Below are 18,483 nucleotides of genomic sequence, written 5' to 3'. Positions count from 1 at the left end.
CAAAAATGCTTCTGCTTTATTTTACTTGATAATGTGACAGCGGACATTGTTGATGTGACTCATTTAAACTATGTTGGCTGGAATAAAAGTGGATAACAGTGAAAAATATAATTAATTAAAAAACTAAAACCAAAAAACCGTAACAGGAAAGATTTCAGTTGCTGCTGTGTTTTTCATCTTATACTAAAATTAGTTAATTTATGAATATATTTTGAAACTGCAACAAGTTGTTTAACCCACAGGCAAACTATGAACACAGCACTTTAATAAAATCGGCTGGTAATGATGTTGTTGCCCTGTGTGAAGCACTTTGTAACGTTGATTTAGAAAACTGTCTTGCTATACAAAGATAATTAGCTATAATAAAATGATCAAAGTGAAGAGGGCTGTAGTGTATCTCAATTTGCATTATGGCGTTGCTGAGAAAATGCTAATAATACTTACCCTTAACAAGTGCAAGTGTTAAAGTTAATCATCTCTTTAAATGGAAAGCAACCATATTTATTTTAGTTCCCTTTTTTTTTTTTTTTTTAAATTCCAGCCTTGGTAATCAAGTGATAATATATCACCTTTATTTATTTCAGACAAGATAAGTCCCTATTATTATAAAAGGGGAAAAATGAACAAAAATATTATTTACTTTGTTGTATTTATACTGACTGCCAACTTATAAAACAAAGCAGTGAGATTACATGGGTTTTCTCAGAGAGGCTTTTTGTGGTCACTTTTTTTTAAATCACATTTTTTGAGGCAAGTTCTCATTGAGCATGAATGAAAACAAAAACATTAGAAAGACACATTTTTTGATTTAAGACAAACAAAAGGAATTCATCACATGCTTTAATTTAATACATATTGTGTAACCATTGAAATGTCTGCTTAATCTTTTGAAAATACTCTTTTGTAAAGCAAGAGCCTGGAATATGTTCAACTCAGAAAACAGGTAGTTAAAAGTTTTATGCCATGAAGAAAGTTAAAAATATGTGATGCCATTCCTTTTAGCATCATTTGAAGCACTTACAAATTCACACACTCAGGCACTACTGCTGTGTGCACAGCTTACATAATGCTAGTCTGTGAGGGTTTTAGTTTCATGTCTTAGGATGAAATTTGGATTAAGATACTAACGTTGACAATTGGGTATAACAAATATGCAAAATGCTTTATTGAATAAGGTGCATTTATATTTTTGCTAGACTGATTTCAACAGAACATGTAAACATTACAGTCTCGAAATGTATACTCTGAGTTATAGATTATATACATTTATGTTTTAGGACAATTAATTAATTATTTTTGTAATTTTATCTCTCTATGCCACCACAGTTATGTCCCATTCCCATTTCAATCAAACAATCAAGATATGATAGAAGTAGCAGGATGAATTTTGAAACATATAGAGCTATACTCTGCTCAGATCCAGCCAAATGCTGCAAAACTGATCAGATAGTGCTTCACAGTGCAAATGGATAATGACCCAAAGCATACTGCAAAAGCAACCTAAGGGTTTTTCAATGCAAAGTCATGGGATATTCAGCGTGCAAGCCAGTCACCTGATCTCAACCAATGGAGCATGCCGTTTAGTTACTGAAGACAAAACTGAATGTAGCTGCAGTGAAAGTCTGGAAGAGCATCTCAAGGTGAGAAACATTTGCTGATGTCCGTGGGTTCAATGCTTCAGTCAGTCACTAACTGCATTTTGAAAGTGGGAGGCCTTGTATAAAAGTGCCTCTAACTCTTAAATAGTTAATGCAAATCATTTCGTAAAACCACTTGAATTAAAATTGACGGTCTGCACTTCAATCACAATTTCACTGCTTGACTTAAACTGCCCTGTGGGGGTGAAGAGAAAAAAATGTGTCAGTTTCCAAATATTTATGGACTTAACTGTACAACTTTAAAAATGTAACAAAAATGTAGTATTTGTATATTACTGTCAGAAAATAAAATAATTTTTAGATGGTTATAATAAAAACATCTTTTAAGAAAGCTGTACATTTTTCTCTGAAATTTAATGAATATCTCAGTGGTTTGGTCTCTAAGTCCAGGATAAGACATCTGAAGGCTTTTCTTACTCCCATCTTACATTTAAACCAAAAAAATTGACCAAGCAAAACAAAATTGAGCATATTAATTACATTTAATGCATATAAAAGTCAGCTATTGTTCTGATATCAAAGCTCAAGTAGTGAGATGTTATAGAAACAAATGAATAACAAAATGTACTTGACAAAACCAAGGCTCTTATCTTAACCAGGCTCATATGCATCTTTAAATTCAGTTGAAAAAATACAAATGAATCATATGTTCTATAAAAGGTTTTCTTTCACAAAAGTACAAAGTTCTGAGGATGATGACAAAAATAATCCAGAGTGTTAAAAATGACCAAAATATACAGTGATGACATCATTTTGCAAACCCTCACTTAGTCAGCACACATTCAGTTTTTGAAAGCAAAATAACATGCAGAAAATCTTTCTTTTTAACAAACAGTTAATTATGCGTTTCATAAACTATGTTTTGTGGAAGACAATCTGCTCTGCACATTTCTGCCTTGGAGCCATTGTTTTAATCAGATTATTTTTTGGAGGAGTTTCATTTTAAAAGAGATGCAGAGATAAAACGTGACAGTGTATCCAGACGAGCTGTATTTTACGCCGCCTACAGGCTTCATGTCCGTTTTAATTACTTCCTACCAGACTTGACAACTTTTGATCATCTCTTTAATTTGTTTTATTGCATCTATGGAGGAATCCTTCAGTGCCAGTCCCAGCAAGACAGGCCGGTTGCCAGATTCCTGCGACACGAACATTGCCAGGTTTTTGGCACAGACATGTGTCAGAGGCTGGAAAGAGAAAAATCAGGCATTAGATTATCACCAAAGCATTATTTGTTCAGTTCCCTTAAATCACACATATTATGACTACAACTAATTCATTTGTTGAGGTTCCCCTTCAGGGAAATCATACAACACACTTAAATTTTTTTGTCATGACTGTAAACTTCAAAACACACAGAAAGCCTGTGTAATGACCTCTATGTACTTTCTCACTCGATCTAAAACAGTTGTTCACTTTACAAGAAACAACATTGCAAGTATCACCATTTAAAATGGCTAGAGGAGCAAAAACAACAAGAAAGTATTCATAGGCAAGTAAACTTTGTATTAATCCAATCAGGCGCTGATACTACTTCTCCTGCAATGTATGACTGTGAGAAAATGACATGCTCATGCAGAGATGAAATAGGTTTTCTTGAGTAAATCTTAACAGACCACTGAGCTTCAGGCCTGCACACATCTAATTTCGCCACAATCCGCCTGAGCAGTCCAGAATCAATCTCATTTGCCCTTTAACAGCATGAAATGAGATACCCTGTGTTGCAACAAGTCTGCCTGATGTCCCGTGAACAAGTTTGTATCACACTGACACGATATTTGTGTGAACAATTTCAGCCAGTGTACCTCATCTTTGCCCAGCAGTACTTTTGTAGAGAACGTTGGGGTGCTTAGATCATTAGATCTGGAGTCGGGTGTGACAGAGATCAATGTCCCAATTTTGCCATACTGAGTGAGAACTACAAATATGTAATTGCTGAACTCTGTACAGACGACTTCTGTTGAAATTCCATTGACTTCTCTCTGAGCTTGTTTCGATCTGATGACAGACTCAGACATTTTGTTAACCCTGCAAAGAAAAAAAAGACAAAAATAGGTACATGGAGTTTACAATGCAAGAGTATTTGCGGAGTTTTTAAATATTTTAAACACAGTATTTAAATATTCATTATCTGCCACATGTTGTGGACAGGTTTAGTTTCCCACAGCAAAATTATACATCTGGAACTTTATACACCATGCAACTATGCTTACAATGACTATCACAATTTCTGTAAACCTAAGATTAATTCTTAAAAATTGCATTTTCTATTACACCTAGAGTTTATTATCACATATGACAATTAAAGAGGACCTTTCTCTAAAAAAAACATCATACCACTATTCAAGTATAATATACACATTAATGCTGTTAATCATGCCATAAAATAATCTACCAAAATGTTTCACTCATGTATTAATTTGGTGTGAACTGTGAAGTTCTTCTAGGTTTGTGCAAATGCAAATGAAAAACCCTCTCCAGTCAGCTTCAGGTTTTCTTGATTACTAAAGGGCTTGCTATGTGTTGCATCCTCCCTGTTGATTTTGTGTGCATGCTCGTTTTTAAACTGCACATCTAGTGGTTTCAAACCAGCACTACAGGCATTTCTGACCATGAATATTACCTCATTTATTAGTAAATTACATATTACATTTTCAAACTAATAAGCTATTAGACCTTTCAGATACTATGCTGCACTAAGTACAGCTAGAAAAAGCTTGCTTTGAAGAATTATGCCCTAACTAAAAAAAACGCATTCAATCACTTGGATCAAAAATTGACTATATGTGTTATTTTCCTACCCTGTCGTCATCAACTCCCCACAAGAGATGCTGGATGCTCAGAGGCTAACGTTAGCTACACAGCTAGTCTGAGCTCAGACACTGTATTAACCGATGGAACAAAAATACACACATTTCCCCCCGTCTGTGAACAAAGTCCTCACCCTGTGTCTTCAGCTGTCCACAGTTTAAACTTTACTCTTCACAGAATCGCCTCACTTTAACTCAACTTCAGCCGTGCTCTATCATTCAGCCTCCACCGTGAAAACAAACCGAAACAAACGTGCCTCGTTTTGTTGAGCGTGAGCACTCTGCGTGATGACGTTTTGACGTCACGTTCATTCTACCTCACAGGACAAAGCAAGCAAGGAGGAAACGCTCGCGGTCAGGTTGAATGTAAGATAGATTTGTATAAGCAAGGTTATTATAGTTAACTAAAATTAAACTAAAAACTAAAACAACATGTGAAAAAAATATTTTGGTTAACTAAAAAACATATTTTGGCTCTTGAAAAAAAATACAAGTGAAACGATTTGATAAATTTCAAAAACTAACTAAAATGAAATATAAATGTAGAGGAAATATCCTTAGTTTCAGTATCTGTTAGTTTGGTTAAAAAATATATTACAACTTACCTGATGAGTTATTGAAAGGCATGTATATTAATACTCTGAATGTCTACAATATAACATGTCCCCAAATCTTGGCTTCGACACATGCCCTCCATACAATAATAATCAAAAACACTAAAACTAACATTGACACTAATAAAAACTAAACTAAAACTAAGCATTTTTAAACAATAAAAGCTCAACTGAAATAAGAAAATCCGCTTGGCAAACCAAAACAAAATAAAAATAAAAACTAATTAGAAAACAGAAAACTATAATAACTGCGTATAAGTCAGCATAAAGTGCAAAGAGCCTTGATTCAAATTCATATTTTTGTGTGGTTCAAACTATTTGTCGTTGTGAAATAAGTAGCTATTAACAATTTTTAGAGAGCAAACATATGACATTTACAAGCATCAGGAATAGGCTATATTAAAAGCTTCATGAAGTTGCACCTGCTGTGACTATGTCTAACATCATGATAAAGTTTTTTTAGTACAGACTTTTTCTATAAAATTTTTAATAAGTATACTTTTTCCATAGTTATTGGTTTTCCAGTGCAGCTTTTATGGTCCATATGATGATGATTAATTTTGAAAGTCCTGCAAAAATATATGTTTAAGCAAAATGGGTAGCTGCAGCAAAGTAAATATACATCTCACAATAAAAGTTATTATCAAGCCCTCTTGTTTCTGGTTTGGTTTAGGAGAACAGTGTCCTTTAAGAAGGATTTGCAGGTTTTCATGCCCTTGGCATTGCTCTCATAAAACAGTTCCTTAGAAAACCCTCACAAACATGCCACGGACAAGGGAAGTTTAGTTTCCCACAGACTTTAGAAATTAAAACACTTAATGCGTAAAGAGATCTTTGAGTTTTATTTTTCCTCATAAATTAAAAATTCAAGGTTCTGGCATTGTTCACTTTGCATGATTATACTGAGGATGATTTAGCCAACTTTCATAAAGTATTATCAAAAGGGAATTTGTTTGAGTTTAAATTAAATCGGATCCCCTGGCCTGGTACATTTCAATCAATATTAGCCAACAGAAAGAGCTTTTCCAAAGCAAGAAATCACAGAGGCAGGATGTTTTTAATTAACTGTCAATGGAGCTTTAAAGAAGCAGATAAAGTTACGCCTTTTATTTTTCAGTTTATTTAATTATTTACTTTTGCTGTGGGTTTTGTTAAAATGTGATATTTCACACTACCGGCTGAACAATCCCTTTGTCTGACAAGGAGGCTGTAAAAGTCCATGGCACTATAATAGGAGATGAAAACAACAGATAGGGATGGACATTAGAGTGCAAGAAGTGGTATTTGCACTTCATCATTTTCTTTGTGCCTGACCGACGGTAATAAAAAATAGCTAACACACATGGGATGAAAACCACCTGCAAATGTATTGCCTCGACATTTAACGTATTCTAGTATTTGTGTGTAGGCCATGCAAGTACTGTTAAGTCGGCCCTTTACATTTAGACTACAGATTGGCCAACCACTGCAGTCAGATTTGCTAATACAGCTAAAGGAGATACAGGCAGATGAGGAATTTTCACTGTTGGCAAAAATGCTTGCATGACTTTTTTTTTTCAAGCGGATGTGAGGCTTGACTGAAGTTTGCGAGTGCTGCATCAGGCTGATTCGAAAGGAGCCATCCCTATGAACATGACACATTCACAATGTCAAATAGAACAGGCTCAGCAGAATTGCTATGCACTCTGAGTAGGCAGCATTAGCTATGAAATTGGTTGGACCGCTCCCTATACTCCCTGACTGACCATCTGTGTCCTTGACTGATGATTCTGATCTAAACAAAATTGTAATGCAAATATCAATATATAGTATTTCTACATTAATGTATAGAATCAGCTGATCCTTTCTGTTGAATTTGGGTGAGTTAAAAATCACTGCTTCATTTCCACAACATGAATTGAAGGCTTAGAATTTTACACTTTGTGAGACATCAAATGCACCGAAGGGCAAATGGGCACAAGGTTTGGGAAAATTGTGAACATTCATGTTGGAATAAATAAACATGTCCTTGTTGAAAATTGATAGTGCTACTTTCATAGCTGATTCAAAAAGATGAAGCTGCTTACAAACACAGCTTCCAGCTTTTTCATATCCAAGGAGTACACTATTTTATTTTTACAGATAAATAAAAGATGACAGATGATAAGACGTTAAAGAAATAAAAGAATGAAAGAAACAGAAATACTAGGATAAGGTATGTTGGATCTACCAGTCATGGTAGGCAGTCTTAACATGTGATTTATGTGATCTTTTAATTTTTGTGTTGTAAGCACATTCTGGGCATCATAAGAAGAATCAGGTTTTTCATTCTCAACTTGAAAATGGAGACCATATTTTTTTCTTCAAAGTTCTTCAAAGTTGAAGTCAGTTTTTCAAAATTTGCACGAGCTGTTAGCAACTTAAGCTTTATGGTAATGTGAATCCTGTGCAAGACCTTAAAATGAATTTGTTGAATATTTGTGTTGCACAAAATTGAAAAACTATTATTTATATAGATTGCTGTTGATGTCTAATTACTCACTACTCAGGTCTGATGCCCATTTATTTGAAGAGAGTACACTTTTCCTAATAAAGGACGCAGAGCTTTGTTAAAACTATGGATATCAATTTTGTACTTTGGAGTTTCTTTCAGCTGTATATAAATCATGTAAAGCTACACTTTCAAGTTCTTCATAGATTCAAGATCAACACACAAAATAGAGATCTGCGCTAACTACATGGCCCCTTCACTGAAGATTCTCATAAAAGTTTTTTCATCCTTTAGTTTTGTCTGTCTTTGTCTTCACCTGAGCCACATCAGTAATATTTCTTCAATCTTTAATCAGTTCGAATAATTCCTCAGGGTCCTTGTTATTAACAATTATGACATGAAAACACAGGCATGTGTTGCCAAGCTGTTTCTAAAATCTTGCCTGCCGTCTTTTTTACCACCTCATTGATTTTCACTTCAGATCTTCAAATTTTCAAATGTAGGGTCCAAAGAAGCAAAGAAGAAAAAGTGGTTTCAACAGGTTTTTGGGATATAGTTTAATGACTGCAAATGACACTAAAACTTTGAAATGAGTGATTGTCATTATTATTGTTTAAATGACAAATTACTAAAGGCATTACTAAAGGAACAGATTCAACTTTTGGAGAGATACTAAAGGCATTGTTGTAAATAATGAATTTTAGAGACAATAATGTCTACAGTGGGTTTTCCTGGGATTCAAGGGCTCTTGCTGTTTCCACGTAAGATGAGAAACCACATGTGGAACTGTAGTTTAGGTGGAAGAGCAGGTTGCTTACTAATCAGAAGGCTGGTGGTTCAATCCCTATCTGCAGTTTGTCAAATATCCTCAGTTAAGGTAATAACCCCATTTATAATAAGCTTCATGTGGAGACAGCAATATTTTTTTTTTGTAATCAATGCTTTGTATTCTTCTCTTTATCCTTTTTTATATTTGCTGCTCTCTTTTGCCCATGATGTCACTAAAAGTAGCCTTGCATCTGTACTGAATGAATATGCTCTGGAACGATGCTTTGGAGGTCCTTAAAAGTAAAGCTTTTTTATTTCGAATCAGATAAGTGTGGACATTTTATTTTAGTTTCTAGCTGTGTAAATAGATTTGTTCTCAAAAGGGAAGTTTGACCATGGTACATTTCTGGAAGAGTTACTGATACTTAAGTGTTTTCAGTTTTATAAACACATCCCATCCTTCTGTATGAGTAGTCAAGCGTTTTCTCTGTATCACACACAGACGGTCTGTGTCAAAATGTCAACCCACGTAAAAAATATCTTGTTTTGCTGAACGAGGCCGCGGCTGTTCGATCACTTCATTTTGATGTTCTGTTTCATATGATTGTCTCATCCAGTGTCTTCTGAATACATTGAATGCATATAAAGCCTAATATGTTTCTTCTTTACACCCTTTTTTGAATAATAACTACCTTAATATTTAGTCATCAGTACTGACAAACCTTTTCTTCAAATCTGAAAAGATGAGCAGCAAAGAGAAAAGCCTTCACACCTTAGTGTGAGTTACAAACACACCCATCCTGTATGTTTAAACTTCTACATATCTAAACCAGTCATTAACAACACATACCCTAACAACAAAAACTCAAGTCGTGAACCTCAAACAGGCCTTTAAAGGTTTATTCCAAAGTGAAGACCAGCCTGAACCTCACTCACAAACTCTATATGTTAAACTCAATAGGCTAGCCATAAAAGTATACATGCACACGCACACACAATTATTACCCTGGTGGCCACTAGAGTGCTGTGCTGTATTACAGATAGAACTCAAAAGCGTCTTTATCATGACATTTTAAAGTTGCACTACTGCTTTGTGGGACTGACCACTGGGGCTACTATCCGTGAAGTGTTTCTGAAACAGAGACAACAACAAGCCACAGTGAGCAGAAATCATATGTGCTGGCAAAATGTCAGACAGCCTGTGATTTACCTCTTCTGTCTTAGAACTACCCAATTACTATAATTTTTTTTAATGATTTCATTAGAGTTTATTTAATAAGATGATGGAAAGATGCCAGGGCGAAATTGGTAATTTGAAAGCTTTGTAAAAGCAGCAGAGGATGACTATAATCTGGGGGGATAGGAGCTGTACATTAATAATTAACGATTACATCACAGGCCAGAGTTTCTGGATTTGAAAGATCACTCTCAAATCAAAGCCAAAAAGAAAGAAAATCTCTGCCTGCAGCCTTATGATTGACCAGGGTCCCATCCACTTTCCATTTATATTTAACTTCTCAATAACAGCGGCTAATACACCAAGCAACTGACCAGACATATATGTAATAAAGCAAAAAAAGCACTTGACAAAACCATTTTTTGGGGCTACTGATTTATTCCTCACTTCCTAATCGAAGGCATCATTTGTATAGTTTGTTCTATGAAAGAAATTAGATTCAAATATTTTTCAAATGAAAAGAAATGGGAGTTTAATTCATTATAGACATTAAACCTTGTCACAGTGAGCTTCTTACTGTGTTCCAGAATTGCACACATGCAGCTATGACTGGAATGTCTTTCGGTCCCTAAATGTTTCTGGTTTCATGCTGTTCCCCACTCTTGAAATCATATCATGCACAGTTAAGACACAAGAAATTTGCTTGAAAATGATTAGGAACCAGAAAAAGATTTCCAGGAAATGCTGCATACGGACTGATTCAAGCATCTTTGAAGTGCTAGTGTTCATGTGAAGTACACAAAATTTTGGTTGAAGTACTTCAGAAATTTGAAGCAAATGCTATAATCTCTCCTTCTCTACCTCCTTGTGATTGGCAGAGAGCAGTAAAGGAGACAGAGGGCAGATACTGTGCCTATACAGGTTCAAATCTGTAGCCGCCATTAATGCTTTGGAGGTAATACAAACTTAGCATGGTGAGGAAATTGTTTAATCAAACTGTGCTCTGAGTAGGGTATCTGTCTATTAACATGACATTCAGATGAAAATTTCTAACTCACGTAATATTTGTGGTCATAGGTTACTAATTAGACCTGTTAAAGGAACAGGTACCTAATATTACTTAGCTATCAATGGTACTATTTTAGTTTTAATGTGCTAAACTGATTTTTAATCTGCAGATAATCATAATGTATCACTATTTAAAATTTAAAATGAGTATAACAGATGTTTTTGTCTTTTGATAACTGTTTATACAATGAATGTATGCATAAAAAGACAAACCTCACACTCCCTGCTGTATAACTAAATGCTTCACAAAGTACAATGTCAATGGAACCTGCAAATAGTTTTCTTCCCATGATGTGTGCAATACTACATATTTACCTGTTTTAGCTGATTATATATATTTTAAAAAAATATTTACAAAAATTTACCACATCACATACTAAAAAATAATCTACTGGTAATGTTACAATAAAATATTTACACCAGGAGAATGGCCCTAAAAAGCTCATTCAACCATCTTGCCATAAAACTACTGCTAATATTTAATATTTAAAAACAACATAACATGAAAGATATAAAACAAGGCATGCTGTATCTTACTTTCACAGTTTGTTTTAATTTTAATTTTTGCATTTATGAAATAGCTTTGTGCCAGAAATGTTTATTTTAATAAATAATAAAAAAAATTGCTTTCTAAACAAATTATATATTAAATAGTCTTTTTTCTGTTTCAAAAAGTGTTTGTGTGAACTACTTCATGAAATATCCATAATGAAAAGAAGGGTAGAATAAATCAGACCAGAGTGAAGGTGGGAACTGTGCAATATTAATATTTCCATCATGTTGAAAGTGAAACATCATCCTTTGGTTGAAAGTCACAAGGGGTTACATAACTGGTAACTGTTCAACACCATCAGATTCCTCAGTATTCAGCTGTGCATGTATGCTCTACTTGTCCTTGTTAGATTACTCTTACAAACACACTCTCAAGTCTTCTGCATTTTTTTGCAAATGTGTCTTTTTGGAAAGACCCTTCACCTTTTGAGCAAGAAAATGTGAATAATTAGCAGCAAAGAAGGCTTACTTTTAACAAATTGCTCTCATCTCAGGGGTGCTTAACATATTAAGTGCTTCACATTTTCTTTGTTCTCACACATTAAGGCGCTGCATAACGGTCTTCAGTCTTGTATTTGTGAACATTAATCATCACTAATGACCTTCATTAGTACTTAACTTATTCTATCTAAGTCCATGCATGTTTGCTGTGCCAGCTGAGAGCAGACTTGGCCAATTATGTATATATAATAGTTCATACAAGATGGAATTAATGTCACTGAAGTTGGGGATATTGATGGGTTTCAGCAAGACCTTCTAAATAGTTGAGCATATTTGGCTGATGAATTCATTAACGGTAATCAGTTTCAACTGGCTCTTGCCACGTGCATTGAAATGAAACAAAAAAGCCGCGTGCCCTTTAGTGGAGTTTAAATTTTCACGCAAATATATCACCTGATTAATTCAAATAACTTTGTTAATTTGTGCCACTGATTATCTGCCTGGTCTGTGATATAGCACCTCATTAGAACAGAATAGCCAGAAGGCATTCATAGCACCCCAGCTAAGAAATTAAATATTCTAAACAATTAATATTGATATACAGAGGTATGATGTAAGACAACATAATTAAATGTAGAGTTATTAAATATATACTGAAACACACTTCTCATCTAAAAAGATGAGGATGAGAAGAAAAATACAAGGTGATAATTTAATACTTCAGCTGAAGTACTAAAGTGCACTTTACTTTTCTGAAGGACGATGGAAAAACTGCAGAGGAGAAAGTATAAAAAGTATATCCTGTGTTATTTATTTATTTCTAAATTAATTAATTCATTTTAAACAAATGTTAATGAGGAAGAGTTATTTTTTCCCCAACGCCTCAGGAACTGGACTCAGTGGCATCTATTAGTTTGCTACACTGCTGCTTTTGTGGTCCATGGAGTAATACCCCCACACCTTCAAACTCCATTGAAGCCAAGAAACTCAAGGCCACCTAGAAAAGCACTAGGCACACACACACATACACATGCACACTATTGTGTACATCTTCCAACTCACAACTGCAGTTAGAAAAAACAAGCTGCTTACAAGAATGTCATCCAGATTCTCCAAGTTCCCATCAAAGAAGCCAGAAGTCATGTGTAGAAAAAATGTGCCTGCATTAGAATATAGTGGATAAAAATTGACTTATGGGAGTGAGTGATGTTTTCACTTTCACAAACTAATCTTCCACAAATAGTTGTGTAAGTGGTACTTTTGAATAAACAGAATAAACAGTGAAAATTAGTGGAGCTGAGTAAATACCTAAACATGAGCCCTTCCAAATTTGAATTAGTTAATGTACCTACATATTTTCAAAACTGTGAGTTTGTTTTTGTTAAAGCTATCATTAATTAATTGAAAGAATATTGTATTGCTGTTATTATAGCGTGCCCTCTTGTTAGAAACCAATACCCAGAAGGAAGGAAACATGCCTGAAACTCATCATGATTTGCAGATTAGCACATGTTTGAATGATGGAGCAGTGAATAGAACTTTTTTATAACCTTAGTGTCATTTTATATTCATAGTGCAGCCTCATATTTAATCTGCTTCCATTTTTGCTGTCCTCGATTTGGTTGAGACTGTTCTTATTAGTCTCCATTTTCTAAGCATCGGCTCAAAATACCCAAAGGCTATGTATAAATTGTTGTTATTTCTTGTTCTTTTCTGCAAATATTCTTTTAAAACCTCGACAATTATAGCAGTAGTGCTTTGATTTGTGTACACCTAAACAGCAGGCAAATCCAAAGCAGCTCATTTAATTTGGAGCAATACGAAGGCGACTACATATTTAATGACTTCGTCCTTAATTGAACATGCTGTGACATTTCCACTAAAGAGGTAGGAGCTTTAAAATGTGCTGAGGAGTAAAACTCTGAAAGGATAATTTGCTGTGATTAATTTACGCATCTTCTCACAAACAAACAGAAAGCAGAATTATACAAGTTAATGATTTGCATTATATGAGACAGTGTTGCCTGTAAGATCTCCCACACCCAAGTGTTGGAAGGGGTGGCGTTTCATGTTGGATCAAAACATACAAGATGTGCATATTTTACAGAGCTGAGCGTTGTCAACCATGCAGTGTTAAGAGGGGATTCGCATCCTAATAATACTTGATGTGACAAAGCGATCCCATTTGTGAGTACACATACATCTTCTGCCCAGAGGTGCAGCTACCATGAGATGAGCCTCAAAACAATGAATGAATAAAACAAGACTTGTGGCGACTGTGAGAATGGGTGCTTTTAATTTTCCTCCCCAGATCAGTCTCTGAGCAGCACTGAATTTTTCAGTAGTCTATCAGTATTGCTGCCTAAGAGGAAGCCTGTCAAACAGAGCTCTGTTGTCTGTCATCTGTTCTTGAGTAAGATGGCAGAGCAACTGAGAAAGGTTTTGTCAGCAGACAAAGAAACCTTTTAATCACAGAAGGGGCCTCAAAAGACAGCCAGGGCAGCAGGTTCTAATTGTGTGGCTCTTCATCTAATATTCCTAAAGGTGGAAAACACTATGAACAGATTTTAGGCTGAGCCAGGGAAGTTAAATCTATAATCTACAGTCTCAAGTAGCTTTCTTCATCTCAGGGCAGACCTTGTTTTGGGAGTTGGTTTCAAGTTGTTTTTGACTTGTGTGTTTCACTGCTGCTTTGTGTCATTTCTTATGAGTGCTTTCCTTTGTGATGAGAATAAGAATTGGGTCTGGAGTAGCTGGCTGGAACACAGTTAAAAAACAATATTAAAATTAAAAATGTTTTTTTAAAAAAAGAACAAAAATAGTCCTATTTCTTCTTCACTAAAAGGCATCTGTGTTTAAAAATTGAAAGGCCCTCAGCCTTTTACTAACCTTACATTTGTGATTTCAATAGCAATAATTTGGCTGGTATTCAGTTTGTTGATGAATACCTGAGACCACTGGGTATTGTTTTTCATTCAGACATAATGGGCACAATATGTTACAGTGACATGGCAATGTCTTTGTAGACAGGCCATCTTAAATTCATTCATCAATCTGGGTCCTTGTGTTTGATGACTGGTTGGCATTTGGTGAAGACTGAGTGCAGGAATGGTGTCTGGTCTGTGATTCTGCTTTGGCATTATTTAGAACAGCAGAAGGCTCAAAGAGACATTGCACACACGTAAGAAAAGGTCACAGAGAAAAATGGAAAACAGCAGCAAATTGCCTCTCCAGCCCATTACTGGTCTTTCTTACCACAATATGTTACCCAGTCTGGCATGCTGGAGGGCCAATGTGAACTATTGGCTCTGACTTAGGACAAGAACAAGTTAATCTGGTCTGGGTGCTTCCCTCTAGTCAACACAATCTATTTTCTTGCTTATTTGACTTACTCAGGTGAAAAAGGAAAAGAAAAAAAAAGGAAATTACCTCTTTTAGAATATTTGCAATGTTTAACTTTTGATTATATACTTACCTAAAACCAAGGTGTGAATATACTGATAATGACACTTTGAAGTGTGACATTTAATAATATGAGAAGACTCTAGTGAGCTGAATTTACTCCAGAAATCCCAAGGCTGTTTTTTCTTCCAGATAAGTTGTTCATTTGTTCCTGTTTGTTTATTTTTGCTTCGAAATAAATGAAAAAGTGTTATAAATGATTCACAAGAAATTGCAGTTGCTGAAGCTAATGTTCTTTTTCATTCATTCCTGAGGTTTGTGACTAACAGTTGTACATCTGGTCTCTGAATGAGGATGTCACATCGTCATGACAGATTGGATAAACCCACAGAGTTCATGAATGACTGTGGTACTGCAAATGATTTGAATTTCACATTCCTGAACTCTCATATTTATCAGAATGAAAAAAGCACTGTAATCAAAGACATTTGCATTTATGCAAAATATGTTTACTGTAGGGCACCGTTTTTGCTTCAACTGACCCGTTCATTGTTTCACTCTTACATAATATTGCTATTCTGTCTCAAAATTGCTCATTTGCATCTGTCCAGCCTGCACAAAGAGATGTAATCCTGACATGTTCTTGAGGTCTGGTCTCCCCATTATAAGTGAAATTGGGATATACTCCATTTTATCAGTTTCCTTGCAAATTTAAATTACTGGCAGCAACTGTTTTGTTCACAGTGAGCCTGTTGTAATCTATAACAACAGTTTCTTTCTATGAAAGTATTAGGATCCTGTGTTTTGTAGAACATTAGCTTTACAGTATGAAATGCAGCTTATGTGTAAGTTCAATGAGGAAAATCTATAATCGCTCATTTGCTTGCTTTCCTGGGTGCTCTACTGCTTGTCCGTTCTTTACATCACTACCACTTTCCCACACTGTCTATCTCAGTTCTCACATCATTACTCTAGTAGCTTTCAGACTTTCCTGTTCTCCCTTTCAGACTACCATTCATGCAAACCACTTCCTCCTCATCTTCACTTCACCTGAATCATAGACTCAAGCCTCCAAGCCCCAGTCTTGATCTTCACCACCACCAGAATCTAGACTACTGGAAATTCTGTAGTGCTGAAAACAATTTGTTACTGTAAAATGTATCAAAGTGTGACACAAACCCACTTCTGTAAAAGTTGGGAAACTGTGTAAAAAATGTGATTACAAATTGTAATGTGGAACAATTTCAGAATGTTACTCCAAAGTTCACTGTGCCATCCACAAATACAGCTTAAAGCTCTATCATGCAAATAATTCAACTCAATTCAGCTTTATTTATATCACAACAACTGCTGATTCAAGGCTCTTGGTATTAGAAGGTAAAGACCCTACAATGATACAGAGAAAAAAGACAAAACCCCCAAAATCAGATGACCCTCTCTGGTGACAGTGGGAAGGAAAAACTCTTTTTTAACTGGAAGAAACCTCCAGCAAAACCAGACTTAGGGACTGTGACTGACCATCTGCTGTGACCACTTGGGGGTAAGGGAGGAAGGCGGGACAAAGACATGCTGTGGAAGAGAGCCAGGGATTCATAATAACTAATGATTAAATGCAGTGTGTAAACACATAGAGAGTGAAAAAGGTGAGGGAAGAAGAAATACTCAGAGCATCATCTGAGCAGCCTAGGCCTATTGCAGCATAACTAAGGAAGGATTCAAGATCACCTGAATCGGATCCAACCGGAATTATATTCTTTGTTTTTAACCTAATATTAAAAATATAAAACGTGTTTGTCTCCGGAATTCTAATTTAAAATATTTGGTGCATCATGACACAAAAACATGGCAGAGATGATCAGGACAGTTCAGTAGCTAAAATCCTACATCAGACAAGAACTGGAAACTACTCCTCTCATAAAAGTTCAGCAGCTGATCTCCTCAGTTCCCATACGTTCACTGGCTGCTGTTAAACGAAAAGGGAATACTATTCAACTATTCTCCCTGTCCCAACTTTTCTAAGATCTGTTGCTGCCATCAAATCTACAATGGTACATCTCCTAAATTTAAACATTTGATATGTTTTCTATGTTCTATTGTGAATAATTTTTAACATTAAAATTGTAACATCTTATATAGTATCCCAACGTTTTTGGAATTGGGATTATATTTTGATTGGAATATTACTTTAAGACACATTTGCCCACGGGATGAACCAGAAAGCTTAGTATTTATCTATTCAGGGACTACATTATATTTGATTAAATAAAAAGTGTGTGGGTTGCCTGATACTGTACATGCTGTTGGTTTGGGAGAGCTAAGTGATTTTTCACTCCCTTTGTAGAAAATTACATAAAAGGCTGCTACATCATATTCAGCTTTTTAAACTCACACCTGTTGCTGTTATGTGGGTCTTACAAGTTCAAACAACCTCTTTAAAATGTACCATTAAGAAGCATGGTCACGTCCTTGCAAGTACACATGTTAGGTTTTGTCAGTGTCCATTATATTCTCTCAAGCTCTATTTAAGTCATTTCTTTAATTTTAAAATAAGAAAAAAAATAGATGTTACCACAGAAAATTCTGTTAATATGAGCTGCTGGATTTGAGGCACTGTATCTTAATAGGTAGGTTGATTTAGAACAAGATTTACTCACTGCTATTACTGTCTACAGTAGGTGTTCTGAAACTTATAGTGACAGAGAAAATGAACATTTTAAATGTTTAATGGCCTGATAAGTTAGTTAACTATCTTTACTGCTCTTATTTTTCATGCATTCAAATCCCAGTGAGTTCCCAGTCACGCAGACCTAGAGACCTGTCAGCGATCCCTTGACAACCTCCAGTGCATGGATAAAAATCTGTGTTCACTCATCAGTTGGTGACTGGCTGATGGAGCTTCCTGGCAGTGAAGTTGCTCTCTTTGGTGAAATTGGTCACAAAGACATGTAACATGTTGCAATTATATCTGCCTTGGAATTTCCCTGGTTGCTTGCAGATTATCACATTTGCCTGTTGTTTGCATGAAAAGTGCTGACTTGTCTGAGAACACTTTGAAGGCAAAGATTTTCAAATTCACTACTGCTCAGTCAGTTGTTGTTGAGTGTTTAAAGACAAGTTGGTTTCAGTGCAAACTACAGCTGATCGTGACATTCTGCTACTGACCAAAACAAGAGGTTTTTGGTGCAGGACCCTCTTTGTGACCAGTTTCACGCAGGCCAGCAACCCCCAGTAACTACTCACCAACTGGCTGGGAAACACACATTCTTCCTTAGTGGCTGAAGGATGCCAGGGAGGTTAGTGCCTGATGTCTAGGGCTGACTGACTGAGGCCTAAAGCTTTGTAACTTACAATTACTGAAATAGTGCACACTTACATGTTACGAATGTTGCAGTTCATGTTATGAATTGAACTGCATTTATTCTTTAGTAAACACTAACAAATGTGTTATCTGGAAAATCTTTCCAACAGCTTGATGTTAAGTTTCCTATATTGCTAAACTAAATCAGCAACATGTCCTGAGCCA

General features: G+C 35.5%; 1 protein-coding gene across 1 annotated transcript; it reads right to left on the bottom strand.

Annotated features, from left to right (window-relative positions):
• Positions 1-2,121: 2,121 nt before the first annotated feature.
• On the bottom strand, positions 2,122-4,758 carry psmg3 (proteasome (prosome, macropain) assembly chaperone 3). The gene is made up of 3 exons (XM_031729972.2): positions 4,603-4,758; positions 3,464-3,686; positions 2,122-2,845 (listed from the first exon to the last, which is right to left on the bottom strand). The coding sequence occupies exons 2-3, from the start codon at positions 3,674-3,676 to the stop codon at positions 2,693-2,695; spliced, it is 366 nt and encodes a 121-aa protein (XP_031585832.1). The 5' UTR covers positions 3,677-3,686; positions 4,603-4,758; the 3' UTR covers positions 2,122-2,692.
• Between the last annotated feature and the right edge of the window lie 13,725 nt (positions 4,759-18,483).

Source organism: Oreochromis aureus, linkage group 4, assembly GCF_013358895.1.
Source record: "Oreochromis aureus strain Israel breed Guangdong linkage group 4, ZZ_aureus, whole genome shotgun sequence".
Lineage (NCBI taxonomy): Eukaryota > Metazoa > Chordata > Actinopteri > Cichliformes > Cichlidae > Oreochromis > Oreochromis aureus.
This window is presented reverse-complemented; position numbering and strand designations above follow the sequence as displayed.

What these genes read in the sequence shown, in the direction of transcription:
- psmg3 (XM_031729972.2), bottom strand. Translation starts at nt 3,676, where the DNA reads ATGTCTGAGTCTGTCATCAGATCGAAACAAGCTCAGAGAGAAGTCAAT. An exon ending in TACTGCTGGGCAAAGATGAG is followed by an intron (nt 2,846 to 3,463) that starts GTACACTGGCTG and finishes TTCTCTTTCCAG; the next exon opens with CCTCTGACACATGTCTGTGC.